Source organism: Piliocolobus tephrosceles, chromosome 10 (genome assembly GCF_002776525.5).
Source record: "Piliocolobus tephrosceles isolate RC106 chromosome 10, ASM277652v3, whole genome shotgun sequence".
NCBI classification, from domain to species: domain Eukaryota; kingdom Metazoa; phylum Chordata; class Mammalia; order Primates; family Cercopithecidae; genus Piliocolobus; species Piliocolobus tephrosceles.
The window spans coordinates 120,621,961-120,649,713 of NC_045443.1; the positions used below are offsets into that span (position 1 = coordinate 120,621,961).

The following is a 27,753-nucleotide window of genomic DNA, read 5'->3' on the forward strand; positions in this document are numbered from 1 at the left end:
AGCCTAATACTGCCCGGCCTCAGCCCCCATTGTCCCTGGCGCTGGCGAGGTGTCCGGTTGCGGAGCCGGCTGCGTCTCTGGAAATGCATCCTGCAACCCCGCATGGATAACAGCTGCAGCTATGTCAGAGATGCACGAAGAGGGGAGAGTGTCATTGTGTGCCTTTTGACACATACGTTAAGACCAAAAAGGAAAAAAAAGTCTATCTGTGCTGCAACCGACCAGACTCATGGAGGCCAGATTTTCTCCAATTAACCAGATCTTGCCTTGGTGCAGACAAGACTTAGTGAGTTCGGGGAAGGGGTGGGGAGAGGGAATTGGCCGGGGTCCCTATCCTGGGTGGAAGGAGGAGGGAGGGGTTTCCCCTCCCTCTCCCCTCCTCTCCGGGTTTAGGGAGGGGATTAGAGGTGGGGAGGAGCTGGGGGGGCGTTTGGTCTGTGCCCCAACCCTGTGAGGGAGATGGGGGTTGGAGGTGTGCGGGGGGCGGAGCGTAAGCCGGGGTCGCCGCGGGTTGGGGGGTTGGGGGGGGGGGGGGGGAGGGGCGTGCCCTGGAGTTGGGGGCGGGCGAGGAGTTTGCGGGCGCGGGGGGCGGGGCGAGGTGGGCTCCTCCCCGGCGGGCGGGCCCTGGCGCGGCGCGGCGGCCTCGCGGTGCCTAGGCTGGGGCTGTCCGGCCGCGAGGCGCTGAGTTGCGCGGACTGAGCCGGGCAAGAGCGGCCGGTGGCGGCAGGATGAACAGCATCAAGAACGTGCCGGCGCGGGTGCTGAGCCGCAGGCCGGGCCACAGCCTGGAGGCCGAGCGCGAGCAGTTCGACAAGACTCAGGCGAGCGGGCGGCGGGCGGGCAAGCGGCGTCCCTGTCCCCTCACGCGCGAACCGCTGGGGCCCGGGAGGCGCCGGCCAGGGGCGGGGGACAGCGTGGGGGCAGGGCCTGTGTCCGCCCGGGCGCTCCGAGAGCCCCGCGGCTGCCCCTCGCCGGCCTCCGCGGCCCGAGCAGACCGGCGCGCAGGTGAACCGGAAGCCGCGCTCCCCGCTCCCGCCGGGCGCTCGGGCCCAGAGGCGCCGGGGCTGAGGGGGCCGGGGTCAGGGTGTGCGCGGGCCGGGAGCGCCGGAGCTGAGGCGGCGGGGAACGGAGATGGGGCTGGGGGTTGGGTGTGCGCGAGCCCAGCGCGCCGGGGGTCTAGGGATCCAGGTGCTCCCGGGGCCGGCGCGGCCCGACTGGGGCCCCCGCCCTCCGTACCGCTCCTTGCCGGCTCCCGCCCCCGTCTCTGACCCCCTGAAACCGATGTCCCCACGGGCAGTTTCCTTAAAGGAAATTCCTTAAACTCCCAGCTTCCTTCTCTCGTGAGCGGTTTCCTAGGGCTGCACAGTCTCCAATTATTTGCTGGGTGAAAAGCTTCTCGTATGTCGCCAGACTTGTTTGCCCGAGCGCTGCCCACGTATAAATAGGTGCACACCCCCTCATTAAATACCGGCGCCCGACAGACAGAAACTTCCTGGGGCTCCCTTCCTGCGCCTCCCACGCCTGTATCTCTTCCAGATGATGCCTATCCTGGGAAGGCTTTAAAATTAAATAAGGGCGCGGGTGTGCGTTTTGTACTTGTGTTTGTGCCGGAGACCCACGATGGGAGACGTTGCTGCGTTTCTGGTTTCCTGTCACTTTTTATTTTACAAACTCTTGAAGTGCTGTCAGGCTTGGGGGATGGGCGGTGGAGGGGGGCAAATTATTTATTTGCCAAAATAAGTCAACCAAGACTGAAATGGCTGAAAAATTTTACTCTAGAGATAAAGGAAGCCAGAGGATCCCTCCCACCTCTGTCTAAAGCAGGTTGGTGATATTTGCGTTTGTGGCGGCTATTTGCAAGTTCCGTCCCACTTGTCCTTGCAGAGAGCGATGACTTCTGCGGTTGCCTTCACATCTAGTTAGCACATGCACTCTACGACAGCTTTCGTTTTGAAATGAGAGAGAACTCAGGGACACCTTCTAACCTTTGTGCTTGGGATTGACCCAGAAAGCGATAATAAATCCTGAGGATATCAAGGCTTTAGAAATGCCAGGTGCTGGAACCCACCTGGCCACAAATTATCAATTTATCTTTGTGAGCATTATCACCATCATCTGGTTCAGCCCGGATAGCCCGTCATTAAAAAAAAAAAAAAAAAGGTATGGCTTTTAATTTAAAGTCACCAATACATAATTAATTGTGCCAGGAACTTGTAGATCACAGGGAGAAAACCTTAATTGACAGACAGATCTGGATGTTGTCAGAAACTTTGTTTATTCACTGAGTTTTTTCTCGTGCCCTTGAGGAGGTATAAAGAGGTCTGATTGCTACATGGAGAAGATGGGATGTGAAGGACCAACTTCGTTGATCTTACTCTTAAATGATAAGAAATCAAGAGCAACCTTCCTGAGTGTCAAAGAGATAATCTCTGATACAACCACACATTTTAGTGGTTGGTTTGATACACAAGAAGCTGGATTTTTTTTTTTTTTTTTTGGAGACAGAGTCTCTCTCTCTGTTGCCCATGCTGGAGTGCAGTGGCACGATCTCAGCTCACTGCAACCTCCGCCTCCCAGGTTCAAGCGATCCTCCTGCCTCAGCCTCCCAAGTGGCTGGGACTACAAGCATGTGCCACCACATTTTTTTGTGTTTTTAGTAGAGACTGTGTTTCACCGTGTTGGCCAGGCTGGTCTCGAGCCCCTGACCTCAGGTGATCCACCCGCCTCACCTCGGCCTCCCAAAGTGTTGGGATTACAGGCGCCTTGCTGAAGGTGGATTGTTTTGTTTTGTTTTGCTCTGAGTTTTTCTCAGAGGCTAAGAGGGCCACTTACAATGAATAACTTTGTAATGGGTGAATGTCACAGGACTCACCTATTCCAGGGCCCCATTTTCTGGAAAGATGGAGTTTGAGTTCATTGTCTGGGTTTGCTCATCTTCACAGTGACTTATGGAGGAATGTAAGAATGAGGTTTTGTACGTGGTTAATATTTAATTAGATCGTTCCCAGAAATAATTGAGTGAGCCGCCAGCCAGGCCCCGTGGTGGAGAAGGACCTGGAGAGCTGAGGTTGCTACTTCCATGTCTCTTTCAGGACAGAAAATAGCACACGCATTCCGGGGACCTGGCTTCCTTTGTAATACGCTGCTTGTCTTGCATTAACCACAGCTCTGTGTGCTGTGCGGGAGCACTAGCCTGGCATAGAATTTAAATCTTCACTAGCCTGCCAGCCTCGCTTTCCTCCCCTGGGCTCCTGGGTCAGGAGGAAGATAAGTGCCTTCCTGTGAGGTTTTTTGACAGGACACACCCTGTTTGCAAATATCTCTGGGAAGCACTCAGGAGTGGGAAGGGAGAGGACCCTGTGCCTGCTGGGAGCTGGTGCCTGTGATTGTTGCATGGTGTGTGTATATAATCCCAGGGCAGTGTCCAGAAAACCAGTGTATGCTTTTCTTCCCTATGACTTTAGTCCCTTTGGTGGAAAAAAAAAAAAAAAAAACCCTTTTCAAAATGGAGGTGCAAACTTTTATTGTCTTGTTGCTGTTGTTTTCTGAATACAGAATACTACAAAATACAGCATGCCTGTATTTGGAACCTGAACACTGCCTGTACCATTTAAAAAGAGGGTGTGGTATCATAAAGACACTAGTAGGTAGGTAGACCTAGGCTATAGCCTGTGTCCCTGGGCAAGGTGCTTAACTCGTAAATCTGTGTCCTTGTCTGAAAAAAAAAATACGGATCATTTCATCTCTTGTATAGGGCTCTTGTAAGGTGTAAGAGAGAGACCCGTGGCAGCTAGAACCCGTGACTATGTTAATGAGTTAGTAAGGCGTTGCAGCTGGAATTAGAGTTTCTCATCAGCTGAGATGGTCCTTGAGATGGGGCGATTCGCCTGGGTTAACCAGGTGGGCTCAGTGCAATCACAAAGGTCTTTAAATGTGGACAAGGGAGGCAGGAGAGGAGGTCGGAGTGAGGCAGTGTGAGAAAGACTACTGTCTACTTCTGGGAAGGAGCCACTAGCCAAGGAGTATGGGCGTCCTCCACAACCTGGAAAAGGAGAGGAAGTGGATTTTTCCCTAAAGCCTCCAGGAGGAAACACAACCTTTCTGTTACTTTGCTTTTAGTCCTGTGAGACCTGTTTTAGACTTCTGACCTCCAGAACTGCTAGTTTGTGTGATTTGTTATGGCAGCCATAAGGAACTAATACATCCAGTATGTAAACATGAAACAGCACCTAGGGCATAGCAGGGCCTCAGCAGATACTTGGCCCGACCGTCTTTCTCCCTTCCCTCCCCGGGCTAAAAAGTTTAAAATCTAGAGAAGAAAGCATCTTTGAAGCATATCAAGGAGAAGGACTCAGGAGTACTGTAAATGCTAATGGTGAGTCCTGCCTTTTCCTGATCTGTGAACCTTTCTGCTTCACCGGGCCTCAGTTTCCCCTGCAGGCCCAGAGGATGGGATCAAGCCCAGAAGATTCCTCTCAGGTTAGGATGAGAGAAACCCTTTACTACATTGCAAGGCCTCTGGCCACTGCTGAGTGAGCCAAGTCTGGCAGGTGAGCATTAACTGTAGACATAAAACTACCCAGGTATGAGGGGTTCCTGCGGGGCAGGGACTGTCTAGGGGAGCAATATGTGGAAACAGTTCATAGGTCCAGTTTTCCAGGTTAGTGACATACATGCTTAGCATCCCCTGTGAAACCAAAATCCTGTCAAGATTAACATTTATTAACAACTGAGGGCTTCTCAGCCCGGGCACACAGCAGTGCTGCCCAGTAGGAACCAGAGGCAAGCCACATGTGTACTTTTAGATTGTCTAGTAACTACTAGAAAAGTCAACAAACAGGTGAAATTAACTGTAATTGCATATTTTATTTAACCCATTGTATCCAAAATATAGCCCTTTCAACATGTAATTGCCACAAAAATTATGAATGGGAGAATTTACATTCTTTTTCTCCTACTAAATCTTTGAAAGAGGTGTGTAGTGGACACTCACAGCTGATCTCAGTCTGGACTCACCACCTTTCCAGTACTCACAGCCCCCACCAGCCAGTGGCTACTGTGCCGCACAATGCAAGTGGTAGAATCGCCCGGCGCTGTTAGGAATGGGCAGCGTCTAGGTGTGTAGGAGTGATTGCCTGCAGCATGGCACGGACGTTGAGCTGGTTCTTCTTGGGCATGTGCAGTTGTCTCGTCCTGTGACATCCTCTGCTGGGTTCCACCCCATCAGCCCACAGGGCAATGCCCTCGTGATGATGCCTGGCAGGCCACTGACTTCCCGACCCCTGGGCTGCACATTGCCCCCCTGGCAGAGGTATTCCAGAAGCTGTTCTTGGTCCAGGTTGGGTGGGAAGGGGCCGCCCATCCCTGACCTCCCCCTCCCTGTCTCTGATGTGCTTTGATGCCCATGACACATTCCTGAGCACTACTTGCTCTCTTACCATTTGGCCTGTTCCTGTAGCTTTGGGGTATGCCCCAGGAAGGTCCGAGTCATCTTTGTCCCCTCTAAGAGGTGGAGAGGTGCGAACTGTGGCCATGTGTGGAATGGCAGGGCAGTCAAGAGCAAGCTCCAGGTTCAGCCCCTGGCTCTGTCCCTTCACCGCTGTGCCTCAGTTTCCTCATCTATAAAATGGGGGCAATAATACTACACACCTCCTAGAGTGGTTGTGAAGATTTACAAGTGTTCACAGTGCCTGGTGTGTAGTGAATGCCGTGTAAGTGTGGGCTGTTATGTTGTGTTTGGAAGAGTAGGCTGGGCTGAAAGAGAGAAGCAAGCTCCCTCTTGGACTCTGCCTGGCGGCCTTAGATTAGCTGTAAGCGGAGGCCTTGTGTGCTGGGGCAGCTGGCAGAAAAGCAGATGTGCACAGAGGTTGGGGACTCAGGCAAGTGGGGACAGCCCTTCCCTTTAAGAGTGAGCCCAGAGGTGCCACATTATGAAGGCTCTCCAGGGTTGGGAGGATATTCTGGGGGAATGACGGCCTCAGGAGGTGCGGGCAAGGCCAGCAGGAGCCTTGCCTGGCAGAACTGCTGGCCCTTCTGAATAGGGACGGGGCAGCCGAGGCCCCTTCTCTGACCTGACCCAGACGCCAGCCTTCCAGCCAGCGCTGCACCGGTCATTCGTGAATGACACCCAGCTGGCCACTGGATCCCAGCAGCTTAAAGTGGAAAGCCTCTGAGTGGAGTCCAGGCCTCCTTGGCCAAGGGACAGGGATGCCCAGTCGGCTAACCTGAGACGCCTTGGCTGCTCTGTTGGTGATGCCCTTACCTGCCCCGCTCCCCACCCCACTTGGTAATCTGCGATGCTGACTTGAATATCACCTCCTCTGTGCAGCCACCCGCTGCCGTCCTCCTGCCCAAACCTCATTGTGCTGCCCAGTCCTCATGACATTATTTGCGCTGCTTCCACATCTGCCCGGACATGCTGCAGCTGGCCCAGCAGAGTGGGAGGAAGCAGACATACATGGGCTGGGCGCATGTATAGACCAAGCTTGCCTGAGAAGTGGGAGTGTGTCACCTCCTTGCCGAGCTCCCTGAGCAACTGCTCAGACCTGCACTGGCCACCTGCCCTGGGGTCCTCAGGCAGGGTCGCGCCATAAGTGGCTGGATGAGTGGATGCCCAGGGGTCGGTGGTCTCTCTTCTTTGATGCTGTCCTCTTGGTGAGGTCTGGAAGGCTCATGGCCATCCATTCTAGGGAATGACTGAGCCCTGGAGAAAAGTTTAGTTGGGGCGAGATTGTTTTTTCTCTGGCTAAAATAAACATGATCCTCAAACTGCAGTAGGTTCATCTGCCTGGAGGTGACTCAGGCCCCTGGCTTTTGGGACAGACGGGTTTGTGGAGTTATGTCACCAGGGCCCAGGGAACAAAACTGCACAAGCTGGCTGCCTGTCACTTCCAGAGCCAGTCTGGCAGAGGGGTGATGCAGGAACAGTCCTCCTACTACTGGGTGTCACCCACAAAGCCTGGGGCAGAGTTGGCAGTGGGTCAGGCGGCAACATTGTAACCAGCGTCCTGGGGAACCTGGGCTCTCATGCTCCCCTTTGAAGCTTTCCTAAACGCTGAAATGACAGAGCGGCCAGGACCAAGCAGGCCTGAGTGCAACTGAGGGGAGATACAGGTTAAATGGAGCAGAGCAGTTGCCCCTGACTTCCTCTCTGCCGGAGCTGACCCAGCTGTCCACCTCGCTGCTTTGCATGTGGCCGTATCCCGGCCTCCTCAGTGACAGAAACCCTGTGTTTGCTCTCGTCAATGGCCTTTGAGGGGGCAAATGCATTTGAATGAGATCTCTCTGTCCTTCAGCTCTTTGGAAATGCTGAAGCAAAATACCCACCACTCTGCCAGCGTCCGTGTGCCCCAGCTCTTTGAAGAACGTTCTTGTTCCTGCCGAGTGCTACTGTTAGGCGCCATGATAACAGCACAAGGATGCTTAGGTCTGATTCATTTCAGGGTTGATTTTAAAAATAGAAATTGTTTTACAGTTACTTTTACTACGCAGCTCTAGTGGATACATTATTAGCTGGAGAAGGAGAGACTCAGTGCCCTGAAGCCTTCCAGGACTTGTCTTTGAAAGAGCTCTTGTTCCTTCGAGTGTTCACCCTTCCATTTGCCCAGTGGGGATTTGCTGACAGCCAGATGTTGGTTTGGGCCTAGAGAGACAGCAGGAAGGAAGATGTGCCTGTGTTCGGGCTTGGAGGTGGGGACAGAGTATAATTGGTGGACAGATGACTCCGGAGCCTCCTGGGCCACAGGGTGCTGCGGGGTTGGTGTGTGGGGCAGCCGCTGCCTGGAGCCTCCCCGCTCGGTCTCCCGGCTTTGCTGCCAGTGCCCGTTCCTGCGGTCTGTTCCATCTGGAGCCCACGTCAAGCCTGGGCCAGGAGCCTCTCGGGAGTGTCACCTGCCTCACCCCAATTTCCCCTCTTCTGAAACAGCACTCACTGAGCTGCTGGCCAGGGTGTGCCCCGTGAGTCTCAGGCCAGGGACCAGTGCAGCTCTGGGCTGTTCACGAGTCAGTGCCCCGTCTGGCCTGATTGTTCCTGGGAGCAGGGCAGGTGTATCCTGTGGGCTTGGGCTCCCCCTGGCCACTGGACTGATCCAAAGGCCACAGCCCAGAGGCAGATGCCCTCGCCCCAAGGGATGGGGGCAGTGGGGAGACCCCTTGGCTCTACCAGCCCCAAGGCCTTTGTTACTCGGGATTTGAACAAATCCTGATCCAGAGCCCACTCCCAATTTGGAGGCATGTTAGCAGGCCCTTGGGGAACAGGGTTCCTGTGGTGGGACAATAAGGATGTCTACCTTGACACACTTCTCCTGCACCCAGCCCTACCCCCGCACCCGGAACTGTGAAGGCCGTGCAGCCCAGGGCCGCCTGGGGGGGACCTGAGGGGCTTCATCTCCAGCAGGCAGCCTGCCATGGGTCCTGCCCAGCTCTTAGTAGCTGGGGGCCCTTGGGCGGCTGCTCGGCCCGCCTGCTGCAGCTTTAACACTGGAGGGTTGCACGAGGACTGAGTCAACATGTAAGGTGCTCAGAACAGCACCAAGTATGGAGCACGTGCTCAGCCACTTTATTATTTTTTTTGAGATAGCATCTCGCTCTGTCACCAGGCTGGAGATCTTGGCTTACTGCAACCTCCGCCTCCCAGGTTCAGCAATTCTCCTGCCTTAGCCTCCCAAGTAGCTAGGACTACAGGCGTGCACCACCATGCCCAGCTAATTTTTGTAGTTTTAGTAGAGACAGGGTTTCACCATGTTGGCCAGGATGGTCTTGATCTCTTGATCTTGTGGTCTGCCCGTCTTGGCCTCCCAGAGTCCTGGGATTACAGGTGTGAGCCACTGAGCCTGGCCCACTTTTTTTTGTTATTTATGACCTTGGATAGGTGGTTAACCTGCAGCCTCAATGTCCTCCCTCACCTGCCTGCTCCGAGGTTCCTTATGAGCATTCATGAAGTAACATCGGAACAATGCTGTCTGCTCAGGGCCCAGTACAAGGCTGAGCTCGATAAAATTGATTTTATTAATAGGTTATTGAGACCTGTCTGCTGTCCCTATGGCATAGAGTATGTTCTCACACGCTTGGCAATGCCAGCAATCCTGAGTGTATCTGCAGAGCCTCACCTGCCCCCTGGGCCCCTGGGTACCCCTGAGCTTTGTTCCCACTCTCTGCCCTTAAAGGTCAGGCCCTTCCTGCTGCCGGCACTGCGCAGGATAAGAGCAGACTTGGAGAGTTGTGAGCAGGTGGCCCCTGGGGCATGGGTGTGGACTCCAAGGATTTTTCGAGACCTGAAAAGCTGCAGGGTCTGCGGAGCCGGGCAGGAGCTGACCTCACTCTGCCCCTCTCTGCTGTCTCTGCGGACCCTCCAGCTCCCCACTTCCGCAGGGTGTCTCGTGGCTGCTGTGGAACTCTCTGTTATTATTGTTTTGTTTTGTCTTGTTTGAGATGGAGTTTAGCTCTGTTGCCCAGGCTGGAGTGCAGTGGCCTGATCTTGGCTCACTGCAGCCTCCCAGGTTCAAGTGATTCTCTGCCTCAGCTTCCTGAGTAGCTGGGATTACAGGCACGCACCACCACGCCCGACTAATTTTTGTATTTTTAGTAGAGATAGGGATTTCGCCATGTTGGCCAGGCTGGTCTCAAACTCCTGGCCTCAAGTGATCCGTCTGCCTCCGTCTCCCAAAGTGCTGGGATTACAGGCATGAGCCACTACACCTGGCCTATTATTTTTACTTTTAGAGACAGGGTCTCACTCTGTCACCCAGGCTGGAGTGCAGTGGTGCTATCACAGCTCACGGCAGCCAGGCACTCTGGACCCAAGCAGTTCTCAGCCTTCTGAGTAGCAGAGGACTACAGCTGTGCGCCACTACACCCGGCTAAGTTTTAAATTATTTTTGGTAGAGATGGGGTCTTGCTAGGCTGGCCTTGAACTCCTGGGCTCAAGTGATTCTCCCACCTCAGCCTCCCAAAGTGCTGGGATTATAGATGTGCGCCACTGCGCCTGGTCCCCCTCCATTATCGCTTCTGTCCTGCTTCCTCCAGAGACCTCCCCTGACCCAGACACCCCTCCCTGTTGTGCCCAGCAGTGGGAAGAACGGCATCCCCCACCTCATGCTCTTGTGCTGCACATTATTCACTGCATCCCCTGCAGAGCCCTGGCCCCACGGCCACTCACAGCTGTTTGGAAACTGCCCTGCCAGGCTCTGTGTGAGGCCCCTTCTTCTTGGGAGCTGGATGGGAGCTTTGGGTGCTGAGTAGCGGACAGACCCTGGGCGGTCACATGTATCCTTATGATCTTCCTTTCTCTAGCACTGGGTTTTTCCACCCTGAGCTGAGGTTCACAATCAATCCCTTCCACTCCTCAAAGGCTGCGCTGCCCCGAAGGGGTGTCTCTGTGGCAGCCTCTGGCTTGTGTCAGAGCTGCTGGGGTTGTTCTGGCCTGAGGGGCCACATGGGGCACAAATGCAGGCTGGAGAGAACCCAGGGATGAGCCTGGGCAGCCCTCTACCTCCCATGGCACGCTGCAGTTTCCCCACCTTCAAAATGGGGAGAACTACATTCACCCCACTCAGCAGCTCTGAGGATAGCATGTTGGGAACCTCAGCACCCAGAACCAGGTATTGCTGGCGGTTGGACCTGCCTCGGGACTGTGAGCCTCAGAGCAGAGCCGTGTCAAGGACACCCTGTGTGGATTTCACCACAGAGTGAGCCTCTGAGTCCCTGCGCTGCTGCAGCCCCTCAGACTCCTGGAGCCACTTCTGCAAGGGAGGGTCAGCAGCAGACAGGGGAGTAGGTGGGACATCACTGGGACCTGCCCAGGCTTCTCCTGGGACAGGGCTTAGCTGCTACTCCCTGGTCAGAGGCGAGGCCCACGGAGCAGCCACAGACTCCCACTGTGCAAGCACTGTGCCTCCTTGTGTGGCGCTCCGAGCCTGGTGCACACATCTGCCCGTCCTAGACACAACGGGGCTGTGTTCCCAGAGCCAGCCGGCACCCTGCCCGGGAGGGCCCTGCCGCCGTGGATCCCGTCCCCTGCCGCCAGCGTGGGGAGCAGGCAGCACTGAGGCCCAGGCGCACAACAGGCCATGCCGTGTGCCCAAGACATGCCCCGTCACACTGCATTCCTGGGGCCTCCCTCCTGCCATGAAAGTCATTCGTGTGCCAGGCACCGTTGAGCAGCTGGGGGTTCAGCAGCACCTATAGGCCGATCTGCTTCCCCTCATGTTGCTGACTGCTGGGTGAGGGGAAAAGGTGATACATAGGGGAACAGTCCATGTCCGAGGGCGCCCGGTCCTCAGAGACCATCCATCCAGGAGGTGCAGATTTCAACAGGGCGGCTGCAGGAGGGTGTGATGGTGCCGGGTGCGGGGAGCTGGAGCTCCGCTGGGCCTGGGGGCACAGGGGTGGCTGCACCTTGGCCTCACCATGACTTTACTCGCAAAGAGAGGGCAGCCCATTCCCCCAGAATGTGTTATCTGTTTCTGGGGTCCCTAGCTCAGCCCCTTCCTGGGGCTTCCTCAGTGTCAGGAGAAGGCCCCGCGTCTCTGTGTCCACAGCCTCTCCAGCCAGGTCTGCACCAGTCACTTCGGCTCCACCCTTCTTGCCAGGAATCTTGCGAACCAGGTGGTAGCTCAGGTGTCGGCAGCTGGGGATGGGGTTACACAGTCCGGAGACGGACACGCCTGGCTTGTGACAGGACAGCTGCTTGCCTGGCTGCTTGGGGATGAGCTGGGGAAAGTCACAGCCCCTGCCTCCTGTCCCGGGAGGCCCTCCCCACGGAAGGAGCTGCCTGGGGACTGTTCAGAGTCACTAAGGACACAGATCGTGGAGTCATACAGACCTGGCTTTGAACCCTGCCTTTTTCCTTATTAGCTGCACAGACAAAAGTATATAAGCCTTCTGTGCCTCAGTTTCCTCACCAGGAAAATGGGATCGTCACCACTTCCCTGGGCTGTTGCTGGGAGGCGAGTTGCCCCCGCCTGGCTGGGGCTGGGCACTCAGGATCCTTATCATCGTCACGGCTGCTGTCATGGGCAGTGTTCCGCTTCGGTGGGGGCGTGCCCTCACGGCCATGGCTTCTCACAGTTGGTGGATACGAGTTTGTTCAAGGAAGGAGTTGAGGCCTGGGGGCCGGTGGCTGGGCAGCCCTCAGGGTCAGGCCCACCAGAGCCTTTGTGTGTTTCCTCAGGTCCTGGTTCCTTGAGATGGGACCGCAGTTCCTCCCCGACTACGGGGAACAGATTTCAGGGCAGCCCCAGAACACCTGCCTGGGAGGGGTCCAGTACAATGGGCCCTGTGTGTAAAAGGGGCCAGCATTGCGCTAGGGGCCGGGGGTGGCCCAGAGGCTGCCTGGCCCAGCCCCACAGTCTGCCGGCACCCATCTGAGGTCCCACCAGGAAGGGCCCCTCAGCTTCCTGGGAAATTCCACAGTAGACCCTAATTGGATGTCCACTGCTTCAGTGCTGGGTGGGAGAGCTCGGCAGCATCCGGGAGAAGGCGCAGGAGTGCTGCATGGTCCTGCAAGCTGGCTCCCTGCCCTGCAAGGCCTGCCTGGCTCAGGCCAGCCTGTGGCTTAGGCCCAGCTGCCTTGGCTGAGGCTGGGGGCTGGGGAGAATGACTGGCCTGGAGCTGCGTGTCCCATCTCAGTGTCTGCCTGTCCCTCCTGCCCGTGGCCTGAGCAGCTCTTCTCAGTCCACAAATGGTGGGGGGGGGCGCGGGGACAGAGGCTTAGCAGACCTGTTCCCGCATGAGAAATACCCCATACCCCACGGAGCCAGGGCCGGCTGGTAGTGACGGTACCACCGTGAGCCTTCCTCGAGAGCACAGTCACGTCCAGGAAGCCTTCTCGGAAAAGAAGGCAGTAGCCGGGGATGGCGGAGCGGATGAAACGCTGCCGTAGGTGGAGCGGGAGGGATGTTGAGATTCTGGCCTTGGTCAAGTGTGAGGGTGCCACTTACACAGCTCCGGGTGACGGCTGCAGACCCCACTCCTGCCTTCCTCTGCCCCGGGCTGGGCTGCAGGTGGCAGCAGGAGCTTGACAAAGTTTGTCAGGGCGAGGCCCCACCCAGGATAGAGGCAGCCTGTGGGGCAGTGGGCCACAGGCCCTGGGCTTAGCCTGAGTTTCCTGAGAATGCCCCCTGAGAGCGTGGGGACAATGTGATGTGCACCCTTCATGGGGTGCCGCAAAGGCCAAGTGGGCCCCAGCCGGGAGCTCCAGTCTCAGCTGCTTTTCCCCAAGGGGAGATGGGGCTGGAGGACACCACATTGGGCCATGACCTGGGGCTCAGGGCATCTGCCAGGAGAGTCAGGTCGTGCAGGTTTTGGGCAGGATGGCCTCCCGGAGCCACAGCCCAGCTTTGGTCATTGTCCCCTGACTCCTGGAGCTCTTGGTGTTCACTGTAGTTCCAGCTGCACCGATCAGGCACAGGGAAGTCCTTCGGAGGCTTAGGTTGAGGGGATTCCTGTCTCCCCCATCGCTCCGCTGGCCTTGAACCCAGGCAGAATCCTGTTCGGTACTGTGCTTCTCCCACTTGGGGCACTGTCTCCTGGGGTGGGTGCCTGGGGCTCTAAACACTCCTTTGTCCCTCACAGGCCATCAGCATCAGCAAAGCCATCAACACCCAGGAGGCCCCCGTGAAGGAGAAGCATGCCCGGCGTATCCTTGGCCGGCTCCTGGGCTCAGGAGTCGGGTGTGGATGTGGGAACAGCGTAGAGCTGCGGTCAGCTGTGCCGGGGGCCACAAGGTCCCTCACTGAGCCTGGGGAGGAGGATCCTGTGCAGCTTGGCTCCTTCCCATCTCGGTCTCATCGCAGAAACGCCCCCCATTGGGCCCAGTGAAGGTTTCCTTGTCTTGCCCTACCTCCTGTCCCCTTGACTGGACACTGGAGCTCTGGTGACCCGGGGTTGATGGGCATGTGATTGGGGGCCAGCCCTCTTCCAGCGGCTCTGGCCTCTCTTCAGCCGGGTTGGCCGAGCCCCCGCGCTGCAGTCTCTGCTTCCACACTTGGCCTTGACATTGCAGGCATCATCCTGGGCACACACCACGAGAAGGGGGCTTTCACCTTCTGGTCCTATGCCATCGGGCTGCCGCTACCCAGCAGCTCCATTCTCAGCTGGAAGTTTTGCCATGTCCTCCACAAGGTCCTTCGAGACGGGCACCCCAATGTGAGTAGCAGCTGCTCCCTCTGCTCCCTGGAGGTGGGGCACTATCCCGCTGACATGCGGGCCCCAGCCCTACTCCTGTCCCCGTAGCTCTGGGCTGTTCCTCCCGCCTCGGGTGGGGAGTGCGTGTCTCAGGGCCCTACCACAGGGTGCTGGACGCTCCCCCTCCCGTGTTCCCTGTGCTGCAGGTGCTGCATGACTGCCAGCGGTACCGCAGCAACATCCGGGAGATCGGAGACCTGTGGGTAGGTCCAGCCAGTCTAGGTCCTGCCTGGCTTTCAGGGCTTTCCTGAGCGTGTGGGGCTGAGCGAAGGGTGGCTCCCTATGGGCAGTTCCCTGCGGGTGGCTGGGTTTTCCCAGGGGAGATAATGGGAGGGGCAGCACGGGGAGATGCTGCCTGCCTTTGAAGGCCTGCCCCAGGGCGCTCCACACGCATAAGTGGGCCCCCCAGTCAGCCCTCCAGCTCCGAAGTCACCCGGGCCCTTTAGTCCTCATGAGTTGGGAAATGTGGCAACACCACTGCCCGGGCACCTCAGTGGTGGTTAGAGAGCCCGTGGCAGGGCGCAGGTTTCTGGGCTCCCCTAGACCTGCTGCTAAAGAATCAGGACTGGGGGTCTGCATTTTGAGCACACTTGCTGGATGACCCTTAGACACAGCAAGGCCTGAGAGCCCTGGGAGCCTGCAATCTGGATGTGCTGCAAGACCTCAGGATTTAGAGATGTCCCTGGTGGGCAGAGGGCCTTGGCCTGATTCTCTCTGGAGCACTGTGGGGTGCTCGTCTGCCTGGGCAGGGACATAGGAGCAGGGCAGGCCCTGGAATGGGGACCCACAGGGAGGCCTGACCGGGGCGTTATCCAACCCAGAACCACTGCACTGACTCACGTCCCTTGAGGCGAGGAAAACATTGCCCGTGGTGCCATCTGCAGATGCAGGCCCAGCTGGCCTGGCCGCAGGGGCCACGGGCTGGAGGAGGGAGCAGGGAGGATGTGTCCAGGCACCCGTCGGGATGTGCCTCCCTGCCAGCACCAGCACTTTAATAAAGCGTCCCCGCTCCGAATTGGCCTGCTGCCCTGGACAAAGGGCTCTCTTCTCACAAGGGTTCCTTTGGCAGGAATGACAAGGAGAAAGATTAAGGGAAAAGGCTAGAGACAGGGAGGTTGGTTGAGGCCAGGAGAAGACGTTTATTGAATGAAGAAGTGCCCGGTGGCGGGTCACTCTCATGCCCAGGTCCTTTAGGACTCTTGGACGTGTTCATGAGCTGTGGCCCCTCACCCTGTCTGTCTTCCCACAGGGACATTTGCATGACCGGTACGGACAGCTGGTGAATGTCTACACCAAGCTGCTGCTGACCAAGATCTCCTTCCACCTCAAGGTGGTTTCCTGGGGAGTCACGGGGCTGAGGGACTCGTGGGCTTTTCCCACGGTGACGTTATGGCACATGTTGGGACATCGAAGGTGGGATCTGTCCTCTCCCTGAGTCCATTCACCTTCTTGTCCCGACTGTGACTAAAGGGGAGACAGGGAAGCCAGGGCGTCACGAAGCTCCTAGAACACCTGAGGCGTTTCCGTGGACGTGTGCACGGGCTTACCCAGGCGTTTCCGTGGACGTGTGCACGGGCTTCCCCAGGCGTGTCCATGGACGTGTGCACGGGCTTCCCCAGGCGTGTCCGTGGACGTGTGCACTGGGCTTCCTCAGTCTCCGCTGTCCTGGCCGGGTGCTCCCCTCCTCCCAACCCCTCCACTGCCCTCTGCCACCTATGTGGACCACAGCCTGGGTCTGCCAAGAGCAGGTCCCAGGGCCCAGCGTGGGGCCCCTGGTTCAGTGGCAACTGGGTGGGGGTTCTCTCCACAGCACCCCCAGTTTCCCGCAGGCCTGGAAGTGACAGACGAGGTATTGGAGAAGGCAGCTGGGACCGATGTCAACAACATGTGAGTCACTCTGCATAGCTATATGGCCACTTCCCCTCGGCTTCCCCACTCCTTCCTACCGTGTCTCACGCCCAGGCGTCCACGTGGGGCAGTGGGGTTGAATAGCCTTGTTGGTTGACGCTCACGCTCCCAGGGACAGAGGGTGAAGTTAGAAGGGTGGGGTGTACTTGAGGACCGTCGTCCTGGCAGAGGCACACTGACTCACCAGAGCCATGGTGTCAGCGGTACTCCCATCCCCACCCTGGGGGGAGTCTCAGGGCGAGTTGGCGGCCCGCCCACCCTTTTCATCTCTCCCCACTTCTCTTGCGTAGCTTCCAGCTCACTGTGGAGATGTTTGATTACATGGATTGTGAGCTGAAGCTTTCTGAATCAGGTGAGTTGTAAAGAGGGGATGCGGGGGTCTGAGTGTATTGCTAAGTCCCCAGAGATGGGACAAGGAGAAACAAGAAAGAAGACATTAGTGATCACTATGAAATGCCCTGACCAGCCGCAGTGGCTCACATCTGTAATCCCAGCATTTTGGGAGGCCGAGGCAGGCAGATTGCTTGAGGTCAGGGGTTCAAGACCAGCCTGGCCAACATGGTGAAACCCTGTCTCTACTAAAAAGTATATAAAAATTAGCCAGGTGTGGTGGTGCATGCCTGTATTCCTAGCTACTTGGGAGGCTGAGGCAGGAGAATCACTTGAACCCAGGCGGTGGAGATCGTGCCGCTACACTCCAGCCGGGGCAACAGAGTGAGACTCCGTTTCAAAAAAAAACAGAAGAAGTGTCCCTGCCCCTCCCGGGGTCCCTGCACCTCCAGGGATAGGTAATGGGGCCTTCTGGTACCTCCAAAGCATGGCAGGCCCCAGTGGGTACATCCAGGATACAGGTTCAGCCATCCCTTCCATCCAGTGAGTGTCACTCCATCAGCCCCAAGACGGGGAGGATGAGGAGGTGTGCACAGGAACCACCTTGCCAGGTTCCTGCCCCAGTCTGGGGCCATCTGCAGAACCCAGTTGGAAGAGAGGTGGTTTGCGTCGTCCTGCCCATTTTCTGCTCTAGAAAGCCTCTGAGTCACGTCCGACTTCCTAGCGGGGAACCCGGCAGCTGTTAGACAGGAAACCTCAGCGGGCTCAGCTTCCAGGCTGGAGAAGCGCTTGTTCTGGGTGGCAGCTTCAGAACAGCTCATGGGTGACTCAGTGTTCTCCATCAGAGGGCAAGAAGCAAATGCCTCCTTAAGGGAAAATTGGGAGTCAGAGGCAGTTTGGGCAGCCTCCCTGAGATCCCAGGTCTGGCCTTCGCAGCTGGGCGAGCCTGATGGGCATTCAGTTCCAGTGGGTGAGAGGTGGGCTCAGAGTTGGACCCTTGTGCCTGGGAAGAGCCTGCTCAGGATCTGACATGGAGAGCAGAGGGCAGATGTCCAAAGGTGCGGCCCCAGCTGTACAGCAGGACGGGGCTCCCAGGCTCTGTGTCCTGGCAGAGATGTGCTGAGCCTGAGCCTCTCAGCACAGAGGCTACCAGGTGGGAGCCAGGTACCCCTGGCATAGGAGAAGGCCAGTGTGGGCAGGCAGTGGCCCCACAAGGGAAGTGGAGAATACTCACAGGCATGCTCCCTAGCTGGTGACGCTGGTGTCTTGATGAAGCACAAAGGAGGGGTGTACCAGCATCTGCTGGAGAAATTCCCAGATCTGCAGAGGTAACAGGTGCAGGGGCTTCCCTGTCTCAGGGCCTGTAACAGCAAAGAAACAGAAACGTCCTAAACATGCCTCGGCGGAGGCTGCATCTCGCTGTCTGTACAGAGCAGAGAACGGAGCGTGGCGGGAAGAGAGACGTGTCGAATCTGGGATGGCCGGGAAGATCTAGAAAACATTCTGCTGTGTGAAATCAAGCAGACTGCCGAACAGCGTGGATATGTGTTAAAGATCCAAGCAGTACTTTATGCGTGCTGCAGTTTTTTGCAAGGAAAACACTTAGCATGACATGTAATTAGAAATTAATTTTTTAAAGGCAAAGGGGCAGCACTCCCCGCCCAGGCTGTCTCCTGTCACTGCAGAGATTTGCAAGTGGTTCCATCACAGGCAAGGCGAGAGCAGGACCTGAGGGGCCGAGGCACGGGTCTGTGCAGCAGGGACTGCCTGGCCGCTCTCCCGTGCTGGCCAGCTGCCTGCTCTTTGTCATTCTCGCTGCCCCAGAGAAGCTGCCAGCCAAGAAGGAGGCAGCCTCGTGTTTGTCCTTTGTCCCTCCCACTTGGTAGTTCTGATACAAGGTCCGATTGTCAGGGGCAGGGGAGATGGGCCTCGGGGGCAAGTGAGGTCTCAGTGTCACTTGGGGCGTGCAGAGCCAAGTTGTGACCCTACTGCCGTGTGACTTGGAAGTAGCCCTGCCTGTTCCCACATCTGTAAAGTTAAGCATTTGGGGTGCTGCATCGTGAGCCTCCTTCCTGCTCTAACATTCAGTGCGGGTTTGAGGCCCGTGGGCATGGAGCTGTCCGGTCACGCTTGTCAGTTGGGCACCTCGTCCTGGGCTCCCAGGTGGAGGTCTCTGGAAGCCCTTGCTGAGCTGAGCTGGAGCTGCTTTGCCCTGACCTTGCTGTTGCCCTTGACTTCCTTCATGGGAGCATCTGGTCTTGACCTGGGGCAGCCACCAGCACAGGAGGCGCCCATCTTGGAGGCGGGGGGCACACTGGTGTGTGGGAGCCGGCTTAGGGCCGTGCTTCGCAGCCAGACCACCTTGGGCAAGTTGCCCAGCTCACGGGAGCTCACACTCTTCCTCCTGCCCATCTTTTGCGCAGTTTTCCGACAGCTCAACACAGCCATTGCCGTATCCCAGATGTCCTCAGGCCAGTGCCGCCTGGCCCCGCTCATCCAGGTTATCCAGGACTGCAGCCACCTCTACCACTACACAGTCAAGCTCCTGTTCAAGCTACACTCTTGTGAGTGGTCCGGGGCGGCCGCTGCCCCGGAAGGAAGCTGTGTTTATGTGGCTTAGACATTCACTGTGAAAAAGGAAAATCAAAAAATTAGAGGTTTATTCATTTAAAAATGGCAGTAATAAACCCACTACCCATTAATAGAAATAACATACATTTTATGAAAAAAACACCATTTTACCAAGCAAAAAATTTAGTGAGTGGCATAGTTTTCATTTTCACGGCTGAATGCCTGCTGGCTTGGCCAAGACGGAGACCCCGCCTGCTCTCGGGAATCTCCCGCCAGGCACCCTGGGGTTGCGAGCGCAAAAAGACAAAAGGTGTCTAGGGTGTTTAGAGAGTTTTGATCTCACCAACCCCTTGAAAGAATCTCGTCCCTCGACCACACTTTGAGAATCACTGTGTTAGTGTCAGCCCGGGACAAATGTGTTTGGTGAAAGCGGCTTTCTAGTGCCTCCCGAAGCCTGGCGTGGGTTAGTGAGATGTGGCCGCAGTGCCATCCTTTCCATTCGCTGTTTCCTTCTCTAGCTCAGTCTGAACTGAGCCCTCCCACAGCATCTCCCACAGGTCTCCCCCTCCCGATGGGAGAGCGGGCCTGGCCCAGTCTCGGGTGATCTCTAATCTATGAGTTTGTAGCATACGGAAGAACAAGGCAGGGCAGGTGAGCCCCTGAGCAGTGTGCAGAGAAGTCCTGTTACACTTGTGCCACCCTCCAGGTCTCCCTGCAGACACCCTGCAAGGCCACAGGGACCGGTTCCATGAGCAGTTTCACAGGTAACGCCTGGGACAGGGACAGGATCGAGGCTGGTGGGGGAGAGGCTCTGTGGCCCCTTCCTGAATTTCCCACCATCTCTGCAGCCTCAGAAACTTCTTCCGCAGAGCCTCTGACATGCTGTACTTCAAACGGCTCATCCAGATCCCCCGGCTGCCCGAGGTACCTCCCCGAAGACGGCCCCGAGGCCCTCTGACGACCCCAGGCACCTGGCTGGGGCCCCCCACAGGCTATGGAGATGGTGGAAGGAGGGCTCCCTTGGGGGACAGCTGAGCAGGTCCCACCTGCCGCCCCTGCAGGGACCGCCTAACTTCCTGCGGGCCTCAGCCCTGGCTGAGCACATCAAGCCGGTGGTGGTGATCCCCGAGGAGGCCCCGGAGGACGAGGAGCCGGAGAATCTCATTGAGATCAGCACGGGGCCCCCCGCGGGGGAGCCAGTGGTGAGCCCCTACCCAGCCCACGTCCCCCAGTTGTAGCATGAGGCCAAGAGGAGTGTTGGGCGGCCAGCCCTCCCTTTGCCCACTGCCCCGCCTGGAGGCACAGGTGAGTGGGGCAGGGGTCACCATGCTTTCCTGTGGCAGGTGGTGGCTGACCTCTTCGATCAGACGTTCGGACCCCCCAATGGCTCCGTGAAGGACGACAGGTGAGGGCTGGAGGAGCCGACTGGGCTGGGGGTGGTTGGAAACGGCCTCAGCTGAGCTGTGCTCTGGACATTTCTGTCTGGAAAGGCCACGGGTGGGGAACATGAACCTGTGAGGTCCCCAAATCCTGAGTGGCCACTGAGGAGAAGACAGGTTCCTGTGCCTGGGTCTGTTGAGTGTTCTGGTTGACTTGACTTGAATCCCAGGACCTCTGTCCCCAGGGACCTCCAGATTGAGAGCTTGAAGAGAGAGGTGGAAATGCTCCGCTCTGAGCTGGAGAAGATCAAGCTGGAGGTGCCGGGGGTGGGGATGGGCAGGGGCCGGGCCCCTCAAAAGCCCAGGCGGGGGCCCCACATCACGCATCCTCCCGCAGGCCCAGCGGTACATCTCGCAGCTGAAGAGCCAGGTGAACGCGCTGGAGGGGGAGCTGGAGGAGCAGCGGAAGCAGAAGCAGAAGGCCCTGGTGGACAATGAGCAGCTCCGCCACGAGCTGGCCCAGCTGAGGGCTGCCCAGCTGGAGGGCGAGCGGAGCCAGGGCCTGCGTGAGGAGGCCGAGAGTGAGTGGGCCTCGGCCACCGGGGTCCGAGGGCGTGTCCCCAGCCCCTGCCACCCCACGTGGGGCGTCACTGCCTCTCCTCTCACCCCCAGGGAAGGCCAGTGCCACGGAGGCACGCTACAACAAGCTGAAGGAAAAGCACAGTGAGCTCGTCCATGTGCACGCGGAGCTGCTCAGGAAGGTAGGTGAGGCCCCTCCTCCATCCCAGCTGGGGGCAGGGCCTCTCAGGGACGGCAGCAGAGCCTGAGCCCTTCCCCTACCCATGCAGAACGCAGACACAGCCAAGCAGCTGACGGTGACGCAGCAAAGCCAGGAGGAGGTGGCGCGGGTGAAGGAGCAGCTGGCCTTCCAGGTGGAGCAGGTGAAACGGGAGTCAGAGTTGAAGGTATGTCCCCTGTGGTACAGGGCCCTGCCCCAGCATCCCCAGCCCACTGCCCCAGTGACACGCTGTCCTGTCCCAGCTGGAGGAGCAGAGCGACCAGCTGGAGAAGCTCAAGAGGGAGCTGGAGGCCAAGGCCGGAGAGCTGGCCCATGTGCAGGAGGCCTTGAGCCACACACAGCAGGTGCATCTGGCTTCGATGACTGGGAGTGGGGTTCTGGGGCCAGTCCTGGGTGGAAGTCGGGTCCTCTTTCCCGTGAACAGGCCATACCTGGGTGCCACTTGGTGGTCCTGGGATGCAGCCCTCACCCAGACCCAGGGCCTACATGGGATACAGGAGCTACCGCTGGTCCTCAGGGAGCCCTGAGTCTGATAGGAGTGATCACTAGCCCCCAGGGCCCAATTTGTAAGCGTGGGGGCAGGGTGGGTGGGGTCTGGGAGCTCTGTTCACACGCCAGGTGTCCATGCCTGTCCATAGAGCGAGTTGGAGCTGAGCTCACGGCTGGACACGCTGAGTGTGGAGAAGGACGCGCTAAGTGGAGCTGTGCGGCAGCGGGAGGCAGACCTGTTGGCAGCGCAGACCCTGGTGCGCGAGACAGAGGCGGCGCTGAACCGGGAGCAGCAGCGTAGCTCCCGGGAGCAGGGCGAGTTGCAGGGCCGGCTGGCAGAGAAGGTATGGCCTCCCCAGACGCAGCAGCACCGCTGAGTTCACTGCCACCTGGCAGCCATCGATCTGTCTCCATGATCTGCCTGTTCTAGAGGGGATCATACACGATGCATCCTTTTGTGTCTGGCTTCTTCCACTTAGCATCATGTTGTCAAGGGTCACCACATCGTAGCCTGTGTCAGCACCTTATTCCTTTTGTGGCTGAATCATACTCCGCTGTGTGGACAGACCACGTTGTGTTTATCTTCATCACTTGGTGGACATTGGGGTTGTTGCCACTTTCTGCCTGTTGTGAATAGCGCTGCTGTGGGCCTTTGAGCACAAGTTTCTGTGTAAACATTTGCTGTCACTTATCTTGGGTAGATAACTGATGTGTGTGGAACTCAGTAGAACTGCTGGGTGTCACCTGTTACCCTGTTGAGAAACTACCAGAGTGTTTTCCAAAGTGGCTACACCATTTTACACTCCACTAGCAGTGCATGAATGTTCCAGTTTCTCCACATCCTTGTCAACACTTATTATTGTCTTCTTTTTATTTTAGCTATCCTAGTGGGTGTGGAGTGGTTTCTTATGGTCCTGATTTGTTTCCCTGATGGCAAAGGGTGCTACATATCTTTTCATGAGCTCACTGGCCATTTGTTTATCTTTGGAGAAATGTCTTTTAGGACCTTGAGCCCATGTTTTAATTGGGTTATCTTTTTATTATTGAGTTGTGTACCCTGGGAAGCCTCTTTCTAGAAATATCCACCTCCCTAACCAGTGAGGGTCTCAGCTGGGCTCCAACTGGCAGCCCATGGGTCGGCCCAGGGCTGGGGCACATCCTTGGCCTTAGGGAGGGTCTCTAAGCTGCCCTCTTTGCCCCCATTGCCAGGAGTCTCAGGAGCAGGGGCTGCGGCAGCGGCTGCTGGACGAGCAGTTTGCAGTGCTGCAGGGCGCTGCTGCCGAGGCCGCAGGCATCCTGCAGGATGCTGTGAGCAAGTTGGACGACCCCCTGCACCTGCGCTGTACCAGCTCCCCAGGTAGATGGTGGGGCCACACTCAGCCGCTCCTTCCCATCCCCCAGCCCTGAGCAGCGGGTGGCAGGGCCTCAGTTCTCCTTGTGCTTGCAGACTACCTGGTGAGCAGGGCCCAGGAGGCCTTGGATGCCGTGAGCGCCCTGGAGGAGGGCCACGCCCAGTACCTGACCTCCTTGGCAGGTGAGTGTGGCCGGAGCAGGGCGGAGGCGGGGGCTGTGTCCCAGTTCCAGCGCCCATGGCCACCTCTTGCCTTTTGGGAGGTTTACAGACAGCAGGGACCTCTCTGGGAAGCTAAGCAGATGCCCCCTGCCTGCTCCTTCCCAGGAACCCAGCCCTGCCCTGTGGACAAATAGGCTTTTGCCTCTGGGGCCTGGGCCACCGTGTGTCTGCATGCAGGTGGCAGGGCACTGAAGGGCCCGGAGCCACACACACTGCGGTGTGGTTCCCACTGCCTGCTGGATGTTGGTCTTGCCGAGCCCTCCTTTCCTCTTCCTCCTCCTCCTCCTCCTCCTGGGACCGCTGACCGTGGTCCCAGTGCTAGTGTCTCAGTGTCATCCTCCCCCAACCTTGGCCCCACCCACCCACACAGACGCCTCCACCCTGGTGGCAGCCCTGACCCGCTTCTCCCACCTGGCTGCGGACACCATCGTCAATGGAGGGGCCACCTCCCACCTGGCCCCCACCGACCCTGCCGACCGTAAGTGGGTCCCGGGATAGCAGGTTCTGTCTGTCTCACTAGCTTGTCTGCCCTGGGGGTCTTTATGGGGCCTATGGGGGGTGTGCCACTTACGGTCCTTTCTCACCCCAGGCCTGATAGACACCTGCAGGGAGTGTGGGGCCCGGGCTCTGGAGCTCATGGGGCAGCTGCAGGACCGGCAGGCTCTGCGGCACATGCAGGCCAGCCTGCTGCGGACATCCCTGCAGGGCATCCTTCAGCTGGGCCAGGTGAGGCGCAGCTGAGTGTGGGTTTGGGGGGCTTGGGCCTGCCTCTGACCTCTGCACCCGCCTCTGGGTTGGCTGAACAGGTGTTTGTGTGTGGAGCCTGCAGCCTCAGGACACAGGGTGGGAACCATGCACCCTCCTCGGTCCCTGTGGCCCCCACCTCTTTCCCAGGCTGCCCGTGGGCTTGGGGGGATGGAGGCTACCCCTCTCTGACTCCCATCCTCACCAGGAACTGAAACCCAAGAGCCTGGATGTGCGGCAGGAGGAGCTGGGGGCCATGGTTGACAAGGAGATGGCGACCACGTCTGCAGCCATTGAAGATGCTGTGCGGAGGATCGAGGTGAGCACGGGATCTGGGGATTCCCCTAGGAGCTTTGGGGGCCGAAGGCCCCAACTTGGCTGCGTACAGACGGCACCCGCTCCTGCTCTCAGCCTCCAGGCAGGGGACAGGTGGTGTTTTCCAGGGGCCTGTGAGGTCAGAGCTGAGAGGGCAGGAGGCAGCCCTGGCTTTCCCAGGACCACAGTCCCCTCCTCCCAGCCGGCTCACGGCTCTGTTCTTGGGTGCAGGACATGATGAACCAGGCACGACACGCCAGCTCGGGGGTGAAGCTGGAGGTGAACGAGAGGTGAGCCCCCCCTTCTGTCCCCCAGGCCCAGCCTGAGGCGGGCTCCCCATGGCTCCTGAGGTTCTGCCCCTAACTGTTTTGCTCACGGGAAAGGAAGGCCTGGCTCAGAGCAGACACTCCCTCCCCACCTGCTGAGCCCTGCTGTGGCCAGGCCCACCATGGTGTCGTGTGGGCCACCGTGCAGAGCAGCAGCCAAGTCTCCCCTTCTCTCCCCCAGGATCCTCAACTCCTGCACAGACCTGATGAAGGTGAGGGGGCTGTGAGCCCGGGGGGGGGGGGTTCTGCACCTGGAGGACCACCAGTCATTGCTGTCTTGGTCTCGGCAGGCCATCCGGCTCCTGGTGATGACATCCACTAGCCTGCAGAAGGAGATCGTGGAGAGCGGCAGGGTGAGGGGCCGGCTGGCAGCAGGGCACAGTCTTCAAGGAACCTGACCCCCAGCCCAGGCCACCCTGGGCATGAGGCCCCCCCACCCCCTACCACAGGGAGGCCTGAGGGATGCACCCTATTGCCAGAGTGAGGTGAGAAGGGCCCCTGAGGACCCCTTTCCACTTCGGTGTCCTTGACTGGCACGTCCTGCCCTGTTCTCCCGTCGCCACTAGGGGGCAGCCACGCAGCAGGAATTTTACGCCAAGAACTCGCGTTGGACCGAAGGCCTCATCTCGGCCTCCAAGGCTGTGGGCTGGGGAGCCACGCAGCTGGTGTAGGTTGCCCTGGGTAGGGATGGGCGGGGGGCTGCTTCCTGCTAGTTGGAACAGTTTGGGGTCAACAGGGTGCAGGGAGCAGAGGGGGTGTGGAGTGGCACCAGCTGTCCATGGGGTCAGAGACTGGCCCTGACTGGCCCTTGCCCCTCAGGGAGGCGGCTGACAAGGTGGTGCTTCACATGGGCAAGTATGAGGAGCTCATCGTCTGCTCCCATGAGATCGCGGCCAGCACAGCCCAGCTGGTGGCGGCCTCCAAGGTGAGCTTACACGCTGACAGCAGCACACCAGGCTCTGGGCCCAGCTTGGCCTGGGCTGTGGCTGCCAAGCCCGGGCCTGCTGCTGCCCTGACCTGGGAGACCTGGGCCCACCCTGACCCCTCGCCCCTTAGGTGAAGGCTGATAAGCACAGCCCCCACCTGAGCCGCCTGCAGGAATGCTCCCGCACAGTCAATGAGAGGGCCGCCAATGTCGTGGCCTCCACCAAGTCAGGCCAGGAGCAGATTGAGGACAGAGGTGAGTGCCTCGTGCCAAGTGGGGGCTGCTGGCTCCCGAGACTGGGGGTGGGCGCCCAGATGCTCACCACCTTGCCCTCCGACCACAGACACCATGGATTTCTCTGGCCTGTCCCTCATTAAGCTGAAGAAGCAGGAGATGGAGACCCAGGTAGGCGCCCATGGCTGCCCCGTGACCTCTGAGCTCATCCCTCGGGCGAAACCTGGACCCAGGAGAGGGCTCCCTGGGGAGTCTGAGCTGGGTTGAGCAGGCTGTGTGGCTACAGGTGCGTGTCCTAGAGCTGGAGAAGACGCTGGAGGCTGAACGCATGCGGCTAGGGGAGTTGCGGAAGCAACACTACGCGCTGGCTGGGACATCGGGCAGCCCTGGAGAGGAGGCGGCCAGCCAGCCCAGCGCTGCCCCCCGAAGTGTAATCACCAAGAAACCACCCCTGGCCCAGAAGCCCAGCGTGGCCCCCAGACAGGACCACCAGGTGCCATCTGCACTGGGATGGGGGGAGTTCCTGGAGGGGGGGGGTGCCATGCCCAGCCCCGGAGGGGCACGTCCCTGGGGAAGTCAGGGACCACTGAAAGCCCCTGGCGACACGGCATGCAGGGAGGAGGACCTTGCTCAAGGGAGAGGTGGGGCCCCAGGAGCCTGGCTGTGACCACTGACCCCTCCACCTTTAACCCCTGCAGCTTGACAAAAAGGATGGCATCTACCCAGCTCAACTTGTGAACTACTAGGCCCTCCAGGGGCCCAGCAGGGCAGCTGGTAGACAGGCCTGGGCCTCTGCAACTGCCCCGACAGGACCAAGGGGCCTCGCCCCTCCACCTGGTGCCCAAGCCTCCCGCCCCACTGTCCCGATCAGTGTCCTCAAGGCCCCTGGCCCTTACTGAACCTGCAGGGGCCTGGGCCATGTGGGTGGTGCTTCTGGATGTGAGTCTCTTATTTACTGCAGAAAGAACTTTTGGGTGCAGCCAGGACCCAGTAGGCTTGAGTGTCAACTCTTCAGGAAATGCGTGTTTTTAATATTCCGAGCTAGAGCTCTTCTTCCTACGTTTGTATTCAGCGCACTGGGAAACGGGGCCAGCGTGGAGCTCCCTGCCTTCCGGACTCCCGAAGGTTGTGGATGGACGGAAGGCACACAGTCCGTGCTGGCTAATGGGACGCGGGTCAGGCATCCTGCCTGTGGCCTTCTGGGGCACCGATTCTACCCGGCCCTCCAGCTGCGTGGCCTCCGCAGACCAGGCGCTGGGTGGGCTGGAGGAATGTTGCCCATTACTCCTCAGGCCTGGCCCTTGCGCCTCCGTGATGGGAGCCCCCAGGAGGGGTCAGATGCTGGAAGGGGCCGCTTTCTGGGGAGCGAGGTGAGACAGCGGCCCAGGTGCTGCCTTCACTCCTGGAGTTTCCATTTCCAGCTGGAATATGCAACCACCCCCATTTCCTGTTTTCCATTCCCCCGTTCTGGCCACGCCCCGCTGCCCACCTGAAGGGGTGGTTTCCAGCCCTCCGGAGAGTGGGCTTGGCCCTAGGCCCTCCAGCTCAGCCAGAAAAAGCCCAGAAATCCAGCTGCTGGACCAGGGCCCTCAGGGAGGGGACCCTGCGGCTACAGCGAGCTGGGCCCTGGCTTTGCCCATCAGATTTGAACAAACGTGTGTCCCTTGAGCCCGAGGGAAGTGGCAGGAGGGGTGGGACCAGGCTGGGAGGACAGAGCCAGCAGCTGCCATGTCCTCCTGTCCTCACCCCCGCCCCAGGCCCCAGCCCTTCAGCCCTTCACCCTTCACCCTGTGCTCTGGAAAGGCTACCAAATACTGGCCGAGGTCAGGAGCAGTAAAACATGAGCCAGAACCAGCCCCTTGGCTTTGTGTTAGCATTTCCTCCTGTTGAAGTGTTGTGTTGGCAATAAAATGCACTTTGTTGTCACTGATGCCCCAGAGGGGCTGTGCCTGGCTCTTCATTCCTTTAGGGACACA

The 27,753-nt window shown here is 58.5% G+C and overlaps 1 protein-coding gene across 6 annotated transcripts; it reads left to right on the forward strand.

The window, feature by feature from the left end:
• On the forward strand, positions 1 to 27,703 carry HIP1R (huntingtin interacting protein 1 related). 6 transcript variants are annotated; one of them, XM_023205559.2, is made up of 32 exons: positions 1 to 286; positions 13,573 to 13,636; positions 14,003 to 14,145; positions 14,331 to 14,387; positions 15,434 to 15,514; positions 15,995 to 16,071; positions 16,383 to 16,444; positions 18,846 to 18,986; positions 19,700 to 19,757; positions 19,842 to 19,917; positions 20,055 to 20,195; positions 20,337 to 20,398; positions 20,603 to 20,690; positions 20,770 to 20,953; positions 21,045 to 21,133; positions 21,221 to 21,337; positions 21,414 to 21,515; positions 21,810 to 22,004; positions 22,870 to 23,017; positions 23,108 to 23,194; positions 23,604 to 23,711; positions 23,823 to 23,959; positions 24,186 to 24,296; positions 24,524 to 24,582; positions 24,800 to 24,830; positions 24,909 to 24,971; positions 25,185 to 25,285; positions 25,438 to 25,543; positions 25,675 to 25,798; positions 25,887 to 25,948; positions 26,064 to 26,270; positions 26,476 to 27,703. In XM_023205559.2, the coding sequence occupies exons 1-32, from the start codon at positions 230 to 232 to the stop codon at positions 26,521 to 26,523; spliced, it is 3,186 nt and encodes a 1,061-aa protein (XP_023061327.2). In that variant the 5' UTR covers positions 1 to 229; the 3' UTR covers positions 26,524 to 27,703. The 6 variants fall into 6 exon arrangements, with proteins under 6 accessions (XP_023061327.2, XP_023061335.2, XP_031792250.1 ...); XM_023205567.2 differs by having other exon boundaries at positions 20,618 to 20,690; XM_031936390.1 differs by lacking the exon at positions 1 to 286 and adding an exon at positions 606 to 821 and having other exon boundaries at positions 19,863 to 19,917.
• The last annotated feature ends 50 nt before the right edge of the window (positions 27,704 to 27,753 follow it).

Excerpts from the sequence above, each read along its gene's own strand:
- HIP1R (XM_023205532.3), top strand. The coding sequence starts at position 729 with ATGAACAGCATCAAGAACGTGCCGGCGCGGGTGCTGAGCCGCAGGCCG. Across the intron at positions 14,388-15,433 it reads GGGAGATCGGAGACCTGTGG|GGACATTTGCATGACCGGTA; the intron begins GTAGGTCCAGCC and ends GTCTTCCCACAG. Across the intron at positions 25,799-25,886 it reads GGAGCAGATTGAGGACAGAG|ACACCATGGATTTCTCTGGC; the intron begins GTGAGTGCCTCG and ends CTCCGACCACAG.